A 19405-nucleotide genomic window follows, 5' to 3' on the forward strand; every position below is an offset into this window, starting at 1 on the left:
GGATGGTCTTGATCTCCTGACCTCGTGATCTGCCCGCCTCAGCCTCCCAAAGTGCTGGGATTACAGGCGTGAACCACCGTGCCCAGCCATCTCTTTTAACTTATTAGTTTTCTCCATCTTTTTTTTTCCTTCCTTTATTTTATTTTATTTTATTTTTTTTATTACAATTCATAGCTGCAGAAACTGGGCCATTTGTCCTGGAAAATTACCACAGACTAGATTTTGCTGATTGTATCTCTGCAGTATAGTTTCACATGTTTCTTTGTTCCTCTGCAGTTCATATAAATTGGTAGTTGGATATATGTCCCAAATTTCTTGTACCTTAAATTACTTGGTACATAGTCACAAACCATCAGTAACCCTGGTTTCTCCTACACCTCTGGTCTGAGTTTTGTGAAATAGCTGAAATAAGGACTATGTGCTTTATTTTATACATGGCATATACAGGAATCTTTAGATTTTATTTAGATAATTGTATATAATGCTTGATGGAAGATTTGAATTTGCAGTGACATTATTTAGAGCAAAATGAGACAAATATGTATATAGGAAATAGAAAAGAACTACCAAAAGCAACAAGGATTCTAAAGATACAGTATCCTGGTGTCATTTATTTTAAGGACAGGTAGCCTATTCACTGAAAACTTCCCTAACCATATCACTCTTTTTAAAAACTGTCTATCTGTTTTTACAATAATGACCCCTGTTCATCAAGTAAGGTGAATTATACTAAATATGCTTTATTTTAAACAGTAACAGGGGCAACTAGAGAGTTAACAGTTTAGTTTAGCACTTGAAGGATTAAGGAATTACATATTGTAGTTGAAAAATATGGTGATCTGGTTAATCTGCAACCTCTGTTTATGATATATTTAATGTGTGTATATTGAGGATAGGTGTCATGTATAAAAAATACAGAAATTCTTCTGTATTGAGAGTAGTTGGGAAATAAGGTACACTGCTTAGTCTAATATTTAGACTCATAAAAATATACTACATAAGCTTTATGTGGATCACCAACTCTTTTAAAATAATTGATTTTTAATAAAATACCCCTTACACTGAAAGTAGAACATAATTTGATCTTTTTTTGATGGTTCGGAAGCATTTAAGAGACCTGATAGCATCAGAATTATTATTAGCCTTAATTATCATTATATTGTAGCTGCATAGCAGAGTTGATTAATGCAGAGTTCCAAAGTAATGTTTGTTACCAGAGAATTTTCACTGGATTAAGAAAGCCTGAATGGTAGTCACAGAGAATCACATAAAGAGACAAGAACCACTGTGGATGCATATATATGTGTGGCTGCATACATAGACTTGTATTTTCTCATGTGCACAGGTGTACATATTATTGTTAAACTTACAGTGTATATTGTTAAACATATATACATATATATCAACTTGTGACATGTGTGCCCATTACCAGTACTAAGGAAGCTGCAAGTGGAAGGAATTTGATCAAAATTTACCAAGAGGAAATTGGCTCCAAGACATAATGCTTTTGGCTGGAGAAGATAGTGATCCTGGCACTGTATACTCTCTATTTCCTTGTTAGAGCTCCAAGATTGAAAGAATTAGCTACATAGAGACAGATGCTTGGTAGCTTTCTGGAAGCACAATTATAAGGTTTATGAAAAACAGGAAGATCAACATCGCATACAGGTTTTATGAACTGGGAACTAATTTAATGTACTATTTTGTATCTCTTAGACCTTGTCTATTGAGCCATAATAATTTCATTTCATTTTTATAACTTTTTTTACATTCTTATTTTAAATGTGATAGCTTTTGGAAAGAAATTATGTCTTAGAATGCTTTTAAGATGCTATTTTTCAGACTGTTTAAACTTTTTGTGATTGATGACTGTAATTAATCATATTGCAATATTATATTTTCAGAATTGCTCTCCAATTTTCTTTTGTCTACTTCTGCTAATAACCACAGATTAACTTGGCTCCCAGTAGCCAGTATCTTTATTGACCCCGGAAAATTTTTTGGATCCTTTAATATACCTAATTTAGTTTATAATGAATTGAATAGTGGTGATCATTCACTTGGAAAATAATTTGAGTGCCCACTTTGAATAGCCCATAATGTCTAACACAGTATTTGCATAGAGATGAATAAGATTCTGTTCCTGTTCTCCAATAGTGTATAGCCTTATTAGAAGGAAGGTGATACGAAGTAACTACATTACCCAGACAATCAGTGGTTCCTTATTAACATTACTGGATGCATTGAATAGGAGAGGTTTCTTTTTATCTTTAATTTTCAGTGACTGAGAAACTTCAGCTATTCTTTCTGCGGCATTTTGCTTACATGACACCAATAAACACCTGATGCGTCTATCATAAATGAAGAGACCATGGGAGGAAATAAATAGTTTTTTTAGAAGATGCCCTCAAATCTCAATAATCTTATTTGTAGTCGGGGCTACCAACTCAAATGTCTGAAGGAGCCAGCCAAGTGTCCTCAAGTAACACAAATGAATGAGAAAGTAGGTATGAAACAGCTGGAATTGGTGGGGATTGTGACCTGCCGAAGTGTGTATGCTTTGTCAAAACATTTTCAAATAAAAATTTGTGTGGGTCAAAGAAAGCATGTCTGCAGGCTGAGGCGGCCAATTTGCAAATGCTCCATAATTCTTTACTCTTAATGAAACCATTACAAAAACATTTGAGAGAAATGATGATTTAAAATTAAACACAAATGAATATGTCCAATTTGAGAATAATCACACCATTTAGCAAGCTATTTGGCACTTTCCCCTCTAGGGCACAAGTGACATTAAATCAGGTGTGATGGGATATCAGGGGGAGCCTGGTTGGTATTACAGATCTAGACAGATGAAAGGATCAAGTTTAGTAAAATTCACTACTGTAGGTGAAGCAGAAATGAGCAAGAGTGATGTTGGCTCTCCATTGTTGAAGATGTTTTCCCTCGCTTAGATATGGGCAGCTCAGGTGTTAATCATTGTTAGAAGTAGAGCAGAGGTCTGGAGACACAATCTGTAACTTCCTGGGATACTTGTGGGGCAACTAGTGGAAAGCTCTAGTGGGTGGAGCTTTTAGCCATCATTTAGTCGGTGGATTGTATGTGACAGTCTATCGAGTTTATATGAAATTATTTGAGCCCTTAATCACAATAAGAAAATTCATCAGAAAAACAAGTATTCTGGATTTTGCCTGCTATCTGAATGCCTGAACCTGACTCCAAAATCATGAAAAGATTATTTAGGACCAAGGAGCAGGTCTCACCCCAGGCATACTTAATCAGTGTATCAGAGGGCTGGATGTGATACTCTGTCTTTTTAAGATGCTCCTACAGTTATTCTGATGATAGCCAGTGTGGAAGCTAGGGTTGTAGGTGGGAAAGGTTCATATATACTTGTAGGGAAAGATCAGGCTTCCCTGGTTAATGAAGATTGAACATTGGCAGCCTTCCATTAAGGGATTTTTAAAAAAATAAAATGCTCTTTATTAATAAAAAGAAACCTAGTCTGTTTGATAATGAGTTGATGGCAATATAAATTGGTAGCTTGGGATATTAGAGCATTGTTAAGGTTTGTGAAGCACTCATTGGAGAGAGTATGTCTTCATGATTATTTACCCTGAGACCCGGGAAAGGCTATGTGGATGGTACCACTTGAAACAGATGCTTTTATTTAGTTTACTTTGAAAGGCACCACAATTTTGAAAGAACTGGTGAGGGATGGGTTTGGGGGCTAGAGACAGATGGTAATAGTTGAAGGAAGAGACAGCTGATGAAACAGTAATCAGTGTGTATTGCTAAGTTGATAAATGGTTTGAAGGCAGTCACCAAGGCTGCCTTCTGGGGACCCATTTTGAGTCTCTCTGGAGAGAGAATGTATGCAAAAGATGTAAAGGTTTACTGGCCAGAGGCACATATTCACATTTCCAGCTTGGCATGGAGCCAGCGCTCGTATGATATCACCGGACAGCTTGTACGTGCTGAACATGTGCTAGTCAAGTGGAGGAAGGGTAAAAATATCTCCTGTTTAAGGGACCATGAAGCCAGTGAAGGCCTCCTATGTAAGCTCAGTGCTAAAGGGCTGGTGTACTGCTCATTGTATGCATGTCAGTAATCAAAGGGTCCTTATTTAGTCTGGAACAGTTGTTCATTTTTCTCCTTTAAGTCCTTCAATGGGACTGTTGGCTTTTTTAGATGTCTCACCTGATTACCCACTGAATCAAATAACTTATTGGTGTTTGAAAATCTCTGGAATGGGGAACATCTCAGATGCCTATTTCAGATCCATCTTAACTTAAATTTATTGAATGAGTTGTAATATACGAAAATATAGTTTGTGTTTTTCCTCCATTCCTTATTGTTTATTTTTTCCTTAAGAGAAATGATTATAATCATTGTTGGGTTAGTAGAAACAGATTAACCCTCTCTGTAGATTTTCTGCAGATAAATGTAGGAAGCTACTCAACTTTTGTCTCTGGCAGAAAACCCATACCAAATCTATACTTTTGGTTGAAGTGCTCTTGAATAGTTACATGGCCTAGTGAGAGCTCATGTGCCTCTCCTTCTGATCTTTCCCCTAAAGAGGTAAAATGGTGATAATGGTGTTGTGGTGTGTCAGCACTCTTTTATTTTCTTCTTTTTTTTTTTTGCCATTTTTTTTTTTAAGTGACAGAAACCTAATTCAAGCTGGCTTTAACTATAAAGAGAATTAATTGTCTTACAGAACCTAACAGTCCAGAATTGAACATCAGACAAAACTTGGTCTAGAGGCTGAAATAATATCATTTAAGGACCTGGTTTCTTCCCATTTCTTTTCTTCTCTGCTCTGCCTCCCATTGTGTTGACTTTTAGTCTTCGTATCCACACAACGTGACAAGTCCTTTCCCTTTTGAATACAGAATTGTTATTCCAATTCAGAATTTATATTCTCCTATAATAGAAAGAAAGAAAGCCTTTATTTCTCAGCAGTCCCAGGTAATGTCTTTATTTATCTCATTGGGTTTGATTGGATATGTGCCCAATGGCTGATTCAAACACTGGGGCTAAGTACATAGGCAATATTGATGGGGTTAGTGAGGACCTATAGAGCTTATAGAGAACTGGAGCTTCTTACTCAAAACTCATGCCTGAGAATGGGGAAGGGAGGTCTCCCCCACAAAATTTGGGTTGGTATTAGCAGCAGGAGGGAAAATGGATGTTAGACATGAAACAATGGATGTTTACTAAATGTAGGTTTAGGCCAAGGATATTATATGGATCTGGGGACAGGAGGTAGAGTTTTTAGGTGGAAGAGTAAAGATATTGAAAGCTCTTAGGCCCACTTACACATAAATTGTGTTACTAGGACATTGGTGGTTTTAAGGAAACTGGCCAGGAAGGCCTATAACTGGGATTTTGACTAAGAGGAAGAGGGTCTGGCAAATACTACAGGTCTAGAATTAAGTCCAGGGAGCTCAGCTAAGGTGAGGAGAAATAGTTACATAATATAAATCACTGTAGCCAAGGGACCTGGTCTCACTAGGGAAGTCATCTAGAACAGAGGTCCGAAACCAGGTGTCAGAGCCTGCAGATGTTTCTCCAGTTGTACATAACAACTTGGTTGAATCTGTTTACTCTTCTTGTTCCATGCCTCCCATTCCAATGGGTTTCTGTGTGATTATCATAGTCAGAAGAAAATGAGAATCTACCATGGCTTCTGGTGCCAACTGAGACAGGAAAAAAGGTACCATCTTGATCTGGGAGAATGGTTAGGAGTCCCCTGTGGCTATAAAATATTCAGTGCCAGCAAAGGGTCGCTAAGCTTGAATGATCTTTCATGTGATTTAAATAATTTGCTCCAAGTTTAAAATCTTCTGACAGAATTGGGATTCTTAACTTTGTAAGTTTGAAAGATTCCTGAAGACATTTTCTAATGAAAAGTGTAACACTAACAAAGTGTTTGCTTTAACTAAATGATTGCAGTTAATTTCTTGTAAAGAAACACAGAAGCACACATTAACTTAAAATAAGCTCACACTGTTGTTTCTTGTAGTACAGCCAGGAAAAACAGTAACAAGCTGTCTCCTTCAAAATCATCCCTGGATGATATTCGAGCAACCTGGAAAATTTAAATTAATTCCCAGGAAAAACAATTTGAATTAAGTTAGAAATCATCTTTGCTAATTTCCTTTCTGCCATTGCCTTTCATTCTCTGGGTCTGGGTAGCATTAATTGAGAAGGTGTGTGGCATCAATAGCTCAGGTAAATAGTGACAATTCATTTCAGAGCCACATCCAACCTGGGGCCACAAAAAAGAGTTTTAATGTTCAGGATTCATAAATCAAATTTTATCCTACACTGGTATTTTGTCCTAATAATATTACTTCATATATTTTTAAGAAACTACTCGTTTAAAACTTGAGCATTTTGGCCCCAAATAGATTTGATTTTGTATTTAAAAGATATGACCTTAAAATTGTGAGGATAAAGACAACACCTATGGAAGAAATAGAGTAGCTTTAGCATTAGTCAATCTAGTACTCTTGAAGATGCTTATATTCAATAATTTTAGTGTTCCTAGCCCTAGTTCTCTAATACATGTTTTGGCAAATATGTTATTTTTATTCTCTGAGTGGTTACAGTTTTAAGAGAAGAATGGCTAATTAAGATTCTTTTTCTTTCAAGGGTATTCTTTTCTTTTAATTTCTGTCCAATCTGAGAGAGTTTCCAAGATAGAAAGGAATCTACCTACTTTCTTCCTCTTAATAAATGAGGAAGATTGGATCGAGAGATGTGGTTTAAGATTTCTTCCCTTTCCACTTCTGTCTCACCTTTGTTTCCTCCCATTTATCCAGTTCTTAAGAAAGAAACGCAAGTTGGAAATAAGCTGGGTGATCCTAGAGACTCATTTGAAGTAAAAATTCAAGATGGAATGGGGATGCATACTGATCGCCTTCTTTTAAGAGGAACTGAAAGGTAGTCTATATAGCAACTTATAATGGGCAGGAAGGGACATTACAGGCTTTTGCATTTTATAAATGGAGCAATAATTATAATTAGGTATCATTTTGGCATACTTTTACATGTTTTAGGTTTACAGTTTACTTGCTTATGGAAGAAACTAGACGTGTGAAGTATGCCACCTCCAAAGATTCTGAGACACTGGCACAAAATTGAGATGATAAATTCTGATAACATTCCACCAGTAGGTCATCTCTTGATAGATATTTGAACATGCCCTAGGATTCCTCTGTTAGTTGGAAGTTTGGCTTATCTAGCAACTGGGCGAGGCTGCCTACTGAATGGCATTTTGAAAAGTTCAGACTTACACTTTTCTATTTTGCTTTTTCTTCATTATGAGTCTTTCCAGTCCTATCACAAACTTTTGTGGGAAAGTGATTTTTTAGCTGCAATGATATTTGTGTGCATTTTTCCCAAGACATGTGTCCTCCTCAAGAATATAGAACTGTCATGTTCTGTATTGACATGAGAGTCAGGATCACATTACCACAAGTAGCTAGAAGATTTTATTGATTGTAAGCCAGGGAATGGTCTGATTGATTTTATCCTGCGAATCAAAAAACAAACAAAAAACAAAAACCTCTTTTAAAAGGGGACATGCATATACACACGTGTGCAGACATGTGTGTGTACATGTGGCTCCCAGGGAAGTTGGTTGTTGGTTAAGAGGCAGGCCAGAACCTTGGAGAGCTCAAGATACAAGAAGGGCAGAACCACCATCAGAAGCTTCTATGGCTGCTCCCAAGTGGATGACTTTTTGTGGAGCCACTGCCAGCTCCACTCTGCTTATAGTTAAGATATGTAGGATTTAAGAAGACAGATCCCTTTTACTACAAGCATGAGCTACATATTTGTTGACTAATTTGATGATTTGTGGCTAAAGTCTTAAAGACAAAAAANAAAAAAAAAAAAAGAAAGGAAGAAAAACGAAGGGACATATTTTTCTTCAACACATTTTTGTGAAGATCATATGCCATTCTTTCAAGGCCATGTTATGACTATGGATTCCACTTAGCAGGGCTTCTGGTATTCAGATGAAGGTCATGTATAGGTTGGGCAGAGGTGATAAGATTTCACTGAATTATTCATTGTGTATTAGACTAGATCAATTTTTCCAAAAAAAAATTCTTTTCAAATATCATCTTTGATAAAACTCCAACCAAGCCAAACCAAAACAAACAAAAAACTGAAGAACAGAGATGTTCTGGTTGCAACAGGGTTTAGAAAGTCTGAAGTGCCTTCTGTTCAGACTAATTCTGGCTCCAGCAGAAGCTCCTGAACACAGGTCACAAATCACCACATTTTATCGGCATACATTCAATTTACTTGTCAGACATAGTTCCTAAGTAAGTGTGAGGGCTTAACCTAACTGTATTTCTAGGAATATTTTTACCTAGCCCAAATTAATCCCAGAAGTGGCCATTTATTGGTGTCTACTTAGCTATTCATTCAGATGTCAGACATTTGCATTTCTTTCTAATTAGCTTCTGTGCATCCCAGAATCCTCTGTGTTTTAGATTCTAATTAACAACTTCAAACATCATAGCAACAATTTCATCATATCTCAGACTCTATAGCCTCTGCTTACAATGGAGAAGAGCATTATTATAATATTTGAAAATAAAGCCACTGAGGATCACAGAACTACCCCGTTAATTTTTTTACCTTACCAATATTTATTTCTATGTATATACTGCAATTTGTAGTAGAGAAGATTACTACTATGATGTTCTTTTTTGTCTCCACTTCATTTTGTTATTAATGGTTGAATCTTCTCAAGAACAAAATCTCAAAATATAATCTGCAAGCTAAAACTGTAAGGGATATGATTGGCAGTGCCATATTACCTTTTTTGTTATCCACATGACTATAAATATTTGAAGGGTATTTACATGAAAGAGGAGTAGACTTGCTCTGACTAGTCCCAAAGTTAGTTTTTCTTAATCCAGCTTCTGTTTCACCAATCCTCAAATTAATGTTATGTCCACTTGACTTTACAAAATTTGGAAATTGTTATATTTGAAGAAATTAGGAAAATATGTTTAAAATGATTTCAATTGTTTTAGATGATATATTAGAGGAATTATACATACTTAACAAAATGTAGAGTGTAAACACTTATTGCTGATAATACTTGGTCCTCTTACAAATAGGTCAATAGCAAATTTATTTTTGTTGTTATCCTTGGTATTCTCCAGATGGAGTGACATTTTAGAAAATCATGCTTGTTCAGTTCCAGTTTTGTTAGAAATGTAAAATGTTATTGGTGATTTCCTAAGACTTCCCATTTATTTTATTTTTTCCTGGATATTCTATATAATTTATTCATGGTTACAGACATTAGAAGTTTAAAATTAGAAATTACCTAATACACTTACTTTCTATGAAAGATTTTTCTTTTTTAACAGCTTTATTGAGATCTAATTGATACATAACTCATCCATTTAAAGTATAAAATTTCGTTGTTTTTTAGTATATCCAGAGTCGTGCAGTCATCAATTACCATAGTGAATTTAAAACATTTTCATCATTCCCAAAAAGAAACCATGTATTCGTTAGCAGTCCTCATTTCCCCCCAAGTCCCCAGCCCTAGGCAACTACTAATTTACAATCTGTCCCTGTAGATTTGGCTATTCTAGACATTTTGTATTAATGGATTCATACAATGTGTGGCCTTTAGGTCTGGCGTCTTGCACAGCTTAATGTTTCAAGATTGATCCCTCTCATAGCATGAATCAGTATTTCTTTTTTATTGTGGAATGATATTCCATTGTATGTATGTACACATGTTACTCATTCATCAGTTGATGGACATTTGGGTTGTTTGTACTCCTTAGCTATTAGGAATAATGCTACTAGGAACATTTGTGTACAAGGTTTTTTTTTAATTTTTAATTTTTGTATTTCAATAGGTTTTCAGGAAACAGGTGGTGTTTGGTTACATTAATAAGTTCTTTAGTGGTAATTTCTGAGATTTTGGTGCACCCATCATTTGAGCAGTGTACATGGTACCAAATGTGTAGTCTTTTATTTCTTGCTACTTCCACCCTTTCCTGCATCCCCAAACTCCAGTTTATCATTCTTATGCCTCTGTGTTCTCATTCTGACACCTTTGTGTCCTCATAGCTTAGCTCCCACATATGGGTGAGAACGTACGATATTTGTTTTTTTATTCCTGAGTGACTTCACTTAGAATAATAGTCTCAATTCTATCCAGGTTGCTGTGAATGCCATTATTTCATTACTTTTTATGGCTGAGTAGTAGTCCATGGGGTGTGTATGTATACGTGTGTGTGTGTGTGTGTGTGTGTGTATATATATATATGTATGTATATATATATATGGCACATTTTCTTTATTCACTCAGTTAATGGATATTTGGGCTGGTTGCACATTTTTACAATTGCAAATTTTTCTGCTGTAAACATGCATGTGCAGGTATCTTTTTCATATAATGACTTATTTTCCTCTGGGTGGATACCTAGTAGTGGGGTTGCTGGATCAAAAGGTGGATCTACCTTTAGTTCTTTAAGGAATCCCCACACTGTTTTCCACAGTGGTTGTACTAGTTTATATTCCTACCAACAGTGTAAAAGTGTTCTCTTTTCATCACATCCACACCAACATCTGTTATTTTTTGATTTTGGTCATTCTTACAGGAGTGAGGTGGTATCACATTGTGGTTTTGATTTTAATTTCCTTGGTAATTAGTGATGTTAGCATTTTTCCATATGTTTGTTGGCCATTTGTGTATCTTCTTTTGAGAATTGTCTATTTATGTCCTTAGTCTACTTTTTAAAAAATTTTACTTTAAGTTCTGGGATACATGTGCAGGATATGCAGGTTTGTTACATAGGTATACATGTACTAGGGTGGTTTGCTGCACCTGTCAATCCATTATCTAGGTTTTAAGCCCCGCACACATTACGTATTTGTCCTATTGGTCTCCCTCCCCTTCTCCTCACCCCCTAACAGGCCCCAGTGTGTGATACTCCCCTCTCTGTGTCCATATATTCTCATTGTTCAACTTCCACTTATGAGTGAGATCATGCGGTGTTTGGTTTTCTGTTCCTGTGTTAGTTTGCTGAGAATGATGGCTTTCAGATTTACCCGTATCCCTACAAAGGACATGAACTCGTTCTTTTTTATGATTGCATAGTATTCCATCGTGTATATGTGCCACATTTTCTTTACCCAGTCTATCACTGATGGGCATTTGGATTGGTTCCAAGTCTTTGCTGTTATAAATAGTGCTGCAGCAAACATATGTGTGTATGTGTCTCACTTTTTAATGAGGTTGTTTTTTTTTCTTACCGATTTGTTTGAGTTCTTCATAGATTCTGGATATTAGTTCTTTGTATAGATTGTGAAGATTTTCTCACACTCTGTGGGTTGTCTGTTTACTCTGCTGACAGTTTCTTTTGCTGTGCAGAAGCTTTTCAGTTTAATTAAGTCCCATCTATTTATCTTTGTTTTTGTTGCATTTGCTTTCGGATTCTTGGTCATAGAGTGTTTGCCTAAGCCAATGTCTAGAAGGGGTTTTCCTATGTTATCTTCTAGAATCTTTATAGTTTTAAGTCTTAGATTTAAGTGTTATATCCATCTTGAGTTGATTTTTGTATAAGGTAAGAGATGAGGATCCAGTTTCATTCTTCTACATGTGGCTTGCCCATTATCTCAGCACCATTTGTTGAATAGGGTGTCCTTTCCCCACTTTGTTTTTGTTTGCTATGTTGAAGATCATTTGGAAGCTATTTAAAAGCTTTTTTCTTCTTCCTATTTTTCCATATTTGGCTTTATTTCTGGGTTCTCTCTTCTGTTCTATTGGTCTATGTGCTTATTTTTATACTTGTAACATGCTATGGTGACTATGGCTTTATAGTACAGTTTGAAGTCAGGTAATGTGATGCCTCCAGATTTGTTCTTTTTGCTGAGTAAGGCTTCCTATTTAGATGAACGCAACACAAAAGAGTTTTGGTTAAGGGAAGCATAATAAACTGCTTCAGCTGTGACCACTACACTTTAGCATGTTGCATTAGCTTTCTGGAAATGTTCTGTGAGGCTCAGAATTTAAGAAATAGTAAATTCAAAATTACTTGAAGCATACATATTTAGGACTAAATGATGCAAGATTTATTTTCCAGAAGGTTATGGCACTGGCTAACTTTTTTAGCTGTGTAGAAGAGACGATTGGAGTCTGACCTCATAAAATGTATAAATGACAAGTGGAATTTCTTAAACTTTGAGATTGAAAAACAGTTTGAAATGAAATATGTGAAGTGTGAAATAAAATATGTGAAGTATGCTATTCTGTTTTCTTAAAAGATATTTTCATTATGAAAGTATGTGCATGTCTTATGTATACATACATACATATATGTGTAGATACACTCAGAAAATTTAGAAAATATGGAAAAATAGGAAGAAGAAAAAAACTTTTAAATAGCTTCCAACTATGGATATCAGTTATTAATATTTCTCCCAATACATTTTCCATGTATAGATAGCTTTTGCTGTGGAAGGTTGGGAGGGGTTGGGCGTAGCCAAGTTGTAATTGTAATGTATATGCAGATTTATATCTCTTCTCCTTTAATATTTTAACAAAAGTATTTTCTGTGCTATTATAATGTGTATATACATAATTCTTTATAAACGTGGTATAATAGTATAGAAACATAGTTGCAAATTACTCATTTGGGTTACTTTAACAGTTTTTAAACCAATTCTTATCAGGTATATACATAGCAGTTTCATGATATTACAAGTGACTCTGTGTATTTCTGTCTATAGAGTTCCTCCCCTCCCTTATTTTTAGTTATTTGCAGATTAGCTAGATTCCCAGAAAAGAGATTTCTAGGGGCGTTGAGAATAAGCATTTCTAAGACTTTCTCTCTGTCTTTGTCTGTCTGTCTCTTTCTCTCTCTCTGTGTCACACACACACATACACACACACACCCCACAGATATAAACTACTCGTATCACTTTACAATTTCATGTGTAAAAAGGTCCATTAAATTATGTCTTCAATGTTAGCTTTTTGCTGAAAAAAAGAGCTTGGCTAATTTAAGATATAAACATTGTTTCTCATAATTTTTGCCCAACTTTCTTCTCTTCTGGGAAATGCTGGGTGAAGGACAGGCCAAATCAGAGGGTCCCGTGGGAGCCAGAAACAATTTGTGGAGTTGAAGCACTATAAGGATAATAAGTTCAAAGTAAGACACTGATCTGAGGGAAGCATGAACCATGGGAACAGGTTTTGGAGCTTCAAAAAGTAGGAGAAGCAGCATAGAGCAGGCAGAGCCATGGGTCATGTGGAGGAACCTAGGAAGGGTCAGACATTGGTGTCATATGCAGGCCCTGTGTGTGTGAAAGTAGTCTTCTCTAGAGAGAGGATCTGATAATATAGGTTGGAAGGAGACTTAGTATTGTTTTTTACATTCTTTTATGCTATTTAAAAAATATTTGTTTTACTATGTGCATATATTACTTTTTCAGTGAAAAATTAGTTTGTTAAAAAGGAGAAATGAGAAAAATTATACTTTACTAATGGGGTTGCATGCTTTTCATATTTTGTCAGTTTCTTTTAATTTCCTTTTATTTTATTGATATGTTAGAGAGTTGGGCAAAATTTTGTAGTAAGAAGTTTTAGATAATTTTCTTGTTATATTTCTAATGTATTCCTGTACCTTATCCTTTTACTAGTTGAACATTTTTATCATAATATTAATTTTATTAAAGAATTTTTTTTCCACTGAAAAAAAGATTTTTTCCTTCCCTTATTAAGCAGAGATTGGCCTCATTTCTTCATTTACTTATTTTCCTCCTTTATCTCCCCAAAGACGTGAACCAACTACATTGTTTCCCAATGTTTTCCATTTATTGTCTCCTCGTGCATGTCTAAATTTGCGGCACTATGGTTTTTAGTAAGTGGGACCTGAATTGAGGGTGAGCTAGGCCTTGAAACTACTATTCCTCACTGTCTTTCTGAAGAAGGAAGCTCTGATAAGGAGGAGCTCTGAGGATTGGTTGGGCTTATTCAAGCCTGTGGGGCCATTGATTCGGGAGGCCATAGGTACGTGGTGGAATGTATTTGCGAGAGAGCAATCTGGGAAGGTGAAGGGTCACATGACCTGGGAGCACTTCTTCTGTCAGGCAGCCTAGTCAGGGTATCCGAAGTAAAGAATTCAAAATTACCACTATGTACGAGTTCACTCATGATCAAAGAGGTAAGTGCCAGTTTGTTGATTTAAAATTGATACTTTAGTTAAATGATTGGAGGAAGAGTTGGAAAATTTACATTCTACACAGTCGCAATTGTTGTCTACTTGAATGTGAGCAGTTATTTAATCTCTCTAGTTAACTAGCCTTTAAAAAGAATTGGCGTGATACCTTCCCTCAACTGTTTCATAGGTGTTTTAGTGAGCATCAGTGAAGTTTCTATTTTAAAATAGTAGTGCATTTTCTTTTGCTTTTGTTTATTTTCTTTGACTATGTTTTATCACTTTCTCTGAATTTATTTTTCATTTCTCATTTTTGGAATCCTCTTGGTATTCTCTTTTCTCTGTTAATATGTGATGTGCCCTGTGGCTACTCTTTGTGGCCATCCTAATTTCAGATTTCTTCCTTCAAGCGTTACCAAAAAGAAGTAGAGGAAGAACTTTGTGAATAGAGAGAGAAACATTTATTTTTCTCTTTTTCATAGACACCTGCTAATTTATGCCTCCTCCTTGTCGTTCCCTGAAGGAGCTTTGGGCATTTTTCTCTATCTCCTACTCAGGAGAATGGAAAGCTCTGAAGTCTTGTATTGCTAGACCTGTTTTTAAAATATGCCCTATTCTTAGGGAGTAACTGAAACTTTATGTATCTTCTGTTTTCTCCCCTTCTAGGCAAAGTGGTTCAAACCACAAATTACCTAACAAGTAAAAGTGGTCATGTAGCAATACTAGAGGAATTTTTATCCTGTTTAGTATCGCTAAACTATCCTTGATGGGAGTATTTTCCAGTGAGTGTGCCTTTAATGGCAAGGAGATCGAAAAGGGAATTGTATTTTAGTGGAAGGAGACTGGTTGGTATGTCTTTAACAATTAGTTTGAATCACTTGAAATGAATTCAAGTTGGTAAGGTATGTTGCCAACTTATGTGTTTTCATAATTTTTAAAAAATTGTTTGGATATAGGCTTGTAACTTACAAACAGCTAAGGAGAAATTACAGAATTTTAAAAATATAAATCATGACAACTAAAGCTTTTTCTTTTTGCTCTAGTAGGAAGCAAGGACTGGTAAGGAATACTTGACCAAGAAATGGAATATTGTGTATTATTCTTGCTTATAAATGTTTAGCAATGCTCTCTGAAGGAAATGCATAGAAAGCTATGTTAAGATCATTTTAAGTTTTGTGCAATGTTGTTATATCCCGTTGATACTTTGAATTTAGTCTTCAACAGCTATGAAGGAGTTTCCAGCTATTGAGGTCAACAGATTTGCCAGTGAAAACTTTGTACTTATCAAATCACTTTCATATCAAGATACCCCTCTTATTCACTGTATAATGCTGAAGCTCTTACCTTTTCTTCTGTTCATTGTCTTTATTGGAACACCCTAAGACCTATTTTTTCCCGTAAATGAAAGAACACTTACCGATTTCCCCACTGACATTTAGTTCCTATAAATCAACCCACTCAGTCAAGCAAAGTAATTCCTTTAAAAATATGCATTCCTTTACTTTTTCTTTTTTTTTTTTTTTTTGTTGTTTGTTTATTTGTTTTGTTTTGTTTTTGAGATGGAATCTTGCTCTGTTGCCCAGGCTGGAGTGCAGTGGCTCCATATCGGCTCACTGCAACCTCTGCTTCCCGGTTTCAAGCAATTCTCTTGCCTCAGCCTCCCGGATAGCTGGGACTACAGGCATATGCTGCCACACCTGGCTAATTTTTTGTATTTCTTTTAGTAGAGATGGGATTTTACCATGTTGCTTAGCCTGGTTGCAAACTCCTGAGCTCTGGCAATCCACCCGCCTCGGCCTCCCAGAGTGCTGGGATTACAGGTGTGACCTACTGTGCCCAGCCACTTTTTCTTTGTTTTCTTTTGATAGAAATGATGCTTGGTTTGTCCTTAAGACAATATAAAGTTGTGTTAATGGTTCTCGGAGTGTAGTCTGCAGACCCCTGGGGATCCTTGAGACCATTTCAGGGGTCTGCAAAGTCAAAACTGTGTTCATAATCATATTATGATATTATTACTTCTTTTTTACAGTGTTAGTGTTTGCATTTACATTGCAGGAGCGGTGGTGGGCAAAACTGATGACTTGGCATTGACCACAGCAGACATCAAGTTATACTCATAGTTATCTTATTCTCTGTTGTCACACATACTCAGTTAAAAAAACAACAATTCACTTAAGAATGTCTTTGATGAAGTAATAAAAACTATGAATTTTATAAAGTCATAACCCTTGAGTACACATGCTTTCAATATTCTGTGTGGCACAATGAGAAGTACACGTGGAGGGCTACTGCATACCAAAGTACATTGTCTCAAGGAAAATCATGAGGTGATTGAGTTCCAAGCTGAACTAGCTGCTTTTTCCTTATCCCTTTTTACTTGGAAGAGTGACTGATGGATGAACTATGGTTACTCAGATTTATGCATTTGGAAGACATTTTCCCTTGTCTCTATTTTATTCCTGTCTTTTTCAGGCCTGTCACCATTGTGCTTATATTTCTGTGAGGCTCTAGTGTTTACAGAGCGTTTATTTATATCTGGTATTACAGATACAGATGGTCTGTGGATCTGAGTTGAATTACTTTAGCATATAATGCTGAATTTAGGTAGAGATAGAAAAAAATTAAAATTATAAAAGAATAAGAAACAAATTAAGTCTTCCAGGGCTAAAATTATGGTCTTCTAGGATATTTAAGTTTCTTGTTTTGTTACTACCCGGCTTTACACTTCACTGTTTCTGCCTATTCATGATGGAATTCCTCCTCGATTTTTCTGCAAGGATTTTTTAGAAGGCAGGAGAAATTGCCAATATCAAAAGATTTCTCTAACTTCCTCTCTGGGTTTATGGCTAACTAGAAGTAGTCTGTTCCTCTTAGATTTATTTCTATTACTCTTTTCCTCTACATCAATGTGTGAATGTGATACTGGATTTATATGAAATATCATTTTTAACTGGTCTTTTATTTGTTTTGACTTCTACAGAATCTTGCCTCCTGGAATCCTTCAAATCCTGAATGTCTCTTACTTGTGGTGAAGGAACTTGTGCAACAGTATCACCAGTTCCAATGTAGCCGCCTCCGGGAGAGCTCCCGCCTCATGTTTGAATACCAGACATTACTGGAAGAGCCACAATATGGAGAGAACATGGAAATTTATGCTGGGAAAAAAAACAACTGGGTAAGGAGTTTAGAGAATGGGAAAAAAGATGACTTCATCTATAATAAAATAATCAATTCAGATGTCCATTTGTAAATCCTAGTCATTTCTTTAGATAAACGTGGTCTAGGTAGCCTATATATGTTTCTCATAATGTAGAGTTTAAAGAGACCTTAATGTTTGTCTAGTTCATTGTGTTTCTCAAAGATATTATCTGGGAAGTTTATAAGGTTCAGAGTCTCATCCACAGCCCCAGATATTCAGCAGTCAGAGGTGGAACGTGAGGGCCTGTACCTGCTCCCAACCTCCATGTCGTTCTGATGTATATGGCTTGCAGGTCACATTGTGAGACACTAACAAGTTTCCCCTTCCTTTGAATGGAAGACTTCTCTAATTTCCTGGTCAGGTAAGAGAGGTCAGTCACTCTGGAAACAGCTAGTTTACATGGTGCCTTTTATATTTTCTTTTTGTAATTTACAGTTACGTGATCCTTTAAAAATTCAAGTCAGATCTTACCACTCCTCTGCCCAGAACCTTCTGTACTTTTCTTTTTTCTCCCATGGTAAAAACTAAAGTCTTTCTAGTGGTATAAAAAACTGTAATTCCCATCACCACCATCTTCCATCCATCATTAATTCCATCTGTTCATCTCCTACCTTCCTCTTTCAAATTCAGCTCCCCGCTGTGCTGCAGGCACACCAGGTATTCTGCTGCCCAAGAGTCTTTGCATAGGTTCTCTGTGGTCAGGCATGTTTCCCTCAGATATGCACATGGCTAGTACTATTCTTCCTTCAAACTTCTAAGGTTATGTTCTCAATGATGCCCTGTTAACACCCTCAGCAGCCGTTTTGAGGTATAATTTACATATCATAAATTCACCTGTTTTAAGTGTACAGTTAAAAATGATTTTTTAAAAAATTTGCTGATTTGAGCAACCACCACCATTATCCAGTTTTAGAATGGTTCCATCACCCCAGTCAGATCCCTCATGTCCACTTACAGTTAATCTTGTTCCCACCTCCAGCCTTAGTCAATCACTAAACTACTTTCTATTTCTATAAATGTTCTTTTCTGGACATTTTTTGTGATGGAATCTTACTACAGTATGTGGTTTTTTTGTGACTGATTTCTTTCACTTAGCCTGTGTTTGAGGTTCATCCAGTTGTAGCATGTATCATTACTTCATTTCTCTTTATGGCTGAATAATATTCCGTTGAATAGATGTTCAACATTTTGTTTATCCATTTACCAGTGAATGGCCACTTGGATTGTTTCCACTTTTTGACTTTTATGAATAATGCTGCTGTAAGCATTCATGTGTAAGTATTGGTAATACCCCCTTTAAACATTGTGATTTGCACCTGTACCCTCTCCTGCACTCTTTACTTTGCTCCATATGGTTTTTTTGCATCTCCTTTTAACATGCCATATAATTAATTAATGTATTAATTATATGTTGCTATGTAAAATAATCATTCCAAAACTTTCTTCTAACAATAACATTTATTATCATAGTTTTTGGCAGCAATCTGGGTAAGCCCTTTGCCTTACAGGCTGTGCTTGAAGTGTTGGCAAGGGCGCTGGCCATCTCAGGGCTCAACTGGAGATGGAGTCATTATAAATGCATGCATGTGGTTGTTGGCATAATTCCATACCTCATCGGTTTTTGAACTGAGGGCCTCAGTTCCAGTGCTGGCTGTTGTCTGGAGGCCACCTTCAGCTCCTAGCCTCTCTACAGGGCAGTGCACAAGATTCAGTGCAAGCAAGTAGGTGAGAGCAAGAGGGAGTATGTGAGCAAGATAGAAGTCACAGTCTTTTATAACCAAATCTTGAAAGTAACAGGCCCTCTCTTTTGCTGTATTCTATTTGTTAGGTCCAGTATTCCACCTTCCCAACATACCTACACACCCTCCTACACACACCTACACACACACACACACACACACACACACGGAATTACATATAAGTGTGAATACTAGGGACCATTGGGAGCCACTTAGAGGGAGCCTACCACACTTATTTATTATGTTTATTG

General features: G+C 36.2%; 1 protein-coding gene across 5 annotated transcripts in view; it reads left to right on the plus strand.

Annotated features, from left to right (window-relative positions):
- Positions 1–19405, plus strand: part of BABAM2 (BRISC and BRCA1 A complex member 2) — a 449656-nt gene that overhangs the window by 125719 nt on the left and 304532 nt on the right. For all 5 annotated transcript variants that reach the window (XM_017545672.2, XM_017545670.2, XM_017545671.2 and 2 more), the window contains exon 5: positions 17197–17391. In XM_017545672.2, coding sequence (XP_017401161.1) covers positions 17197–17391 — 195 coding nt within the window. The remainder of the gene's footprint in view (positions 1–17196; positions 17392–19405) is intronic.

The sequence above is a fragment of the Cebus imitator genome, unplaced genomic scaffold (genome assembly GCF_001604975.1).
Source record: "Cebus imitator isolate Cc_AM_T3 unplaced genomic scaffold, Cebus_imitator-1.0 Scaffold180, whole genome shotgun sequence".
NCBI lineage: Eukaryota > Metazoa > Chordata > Mammalia > Primates > Cebidae > Cebus > Cebus imitator.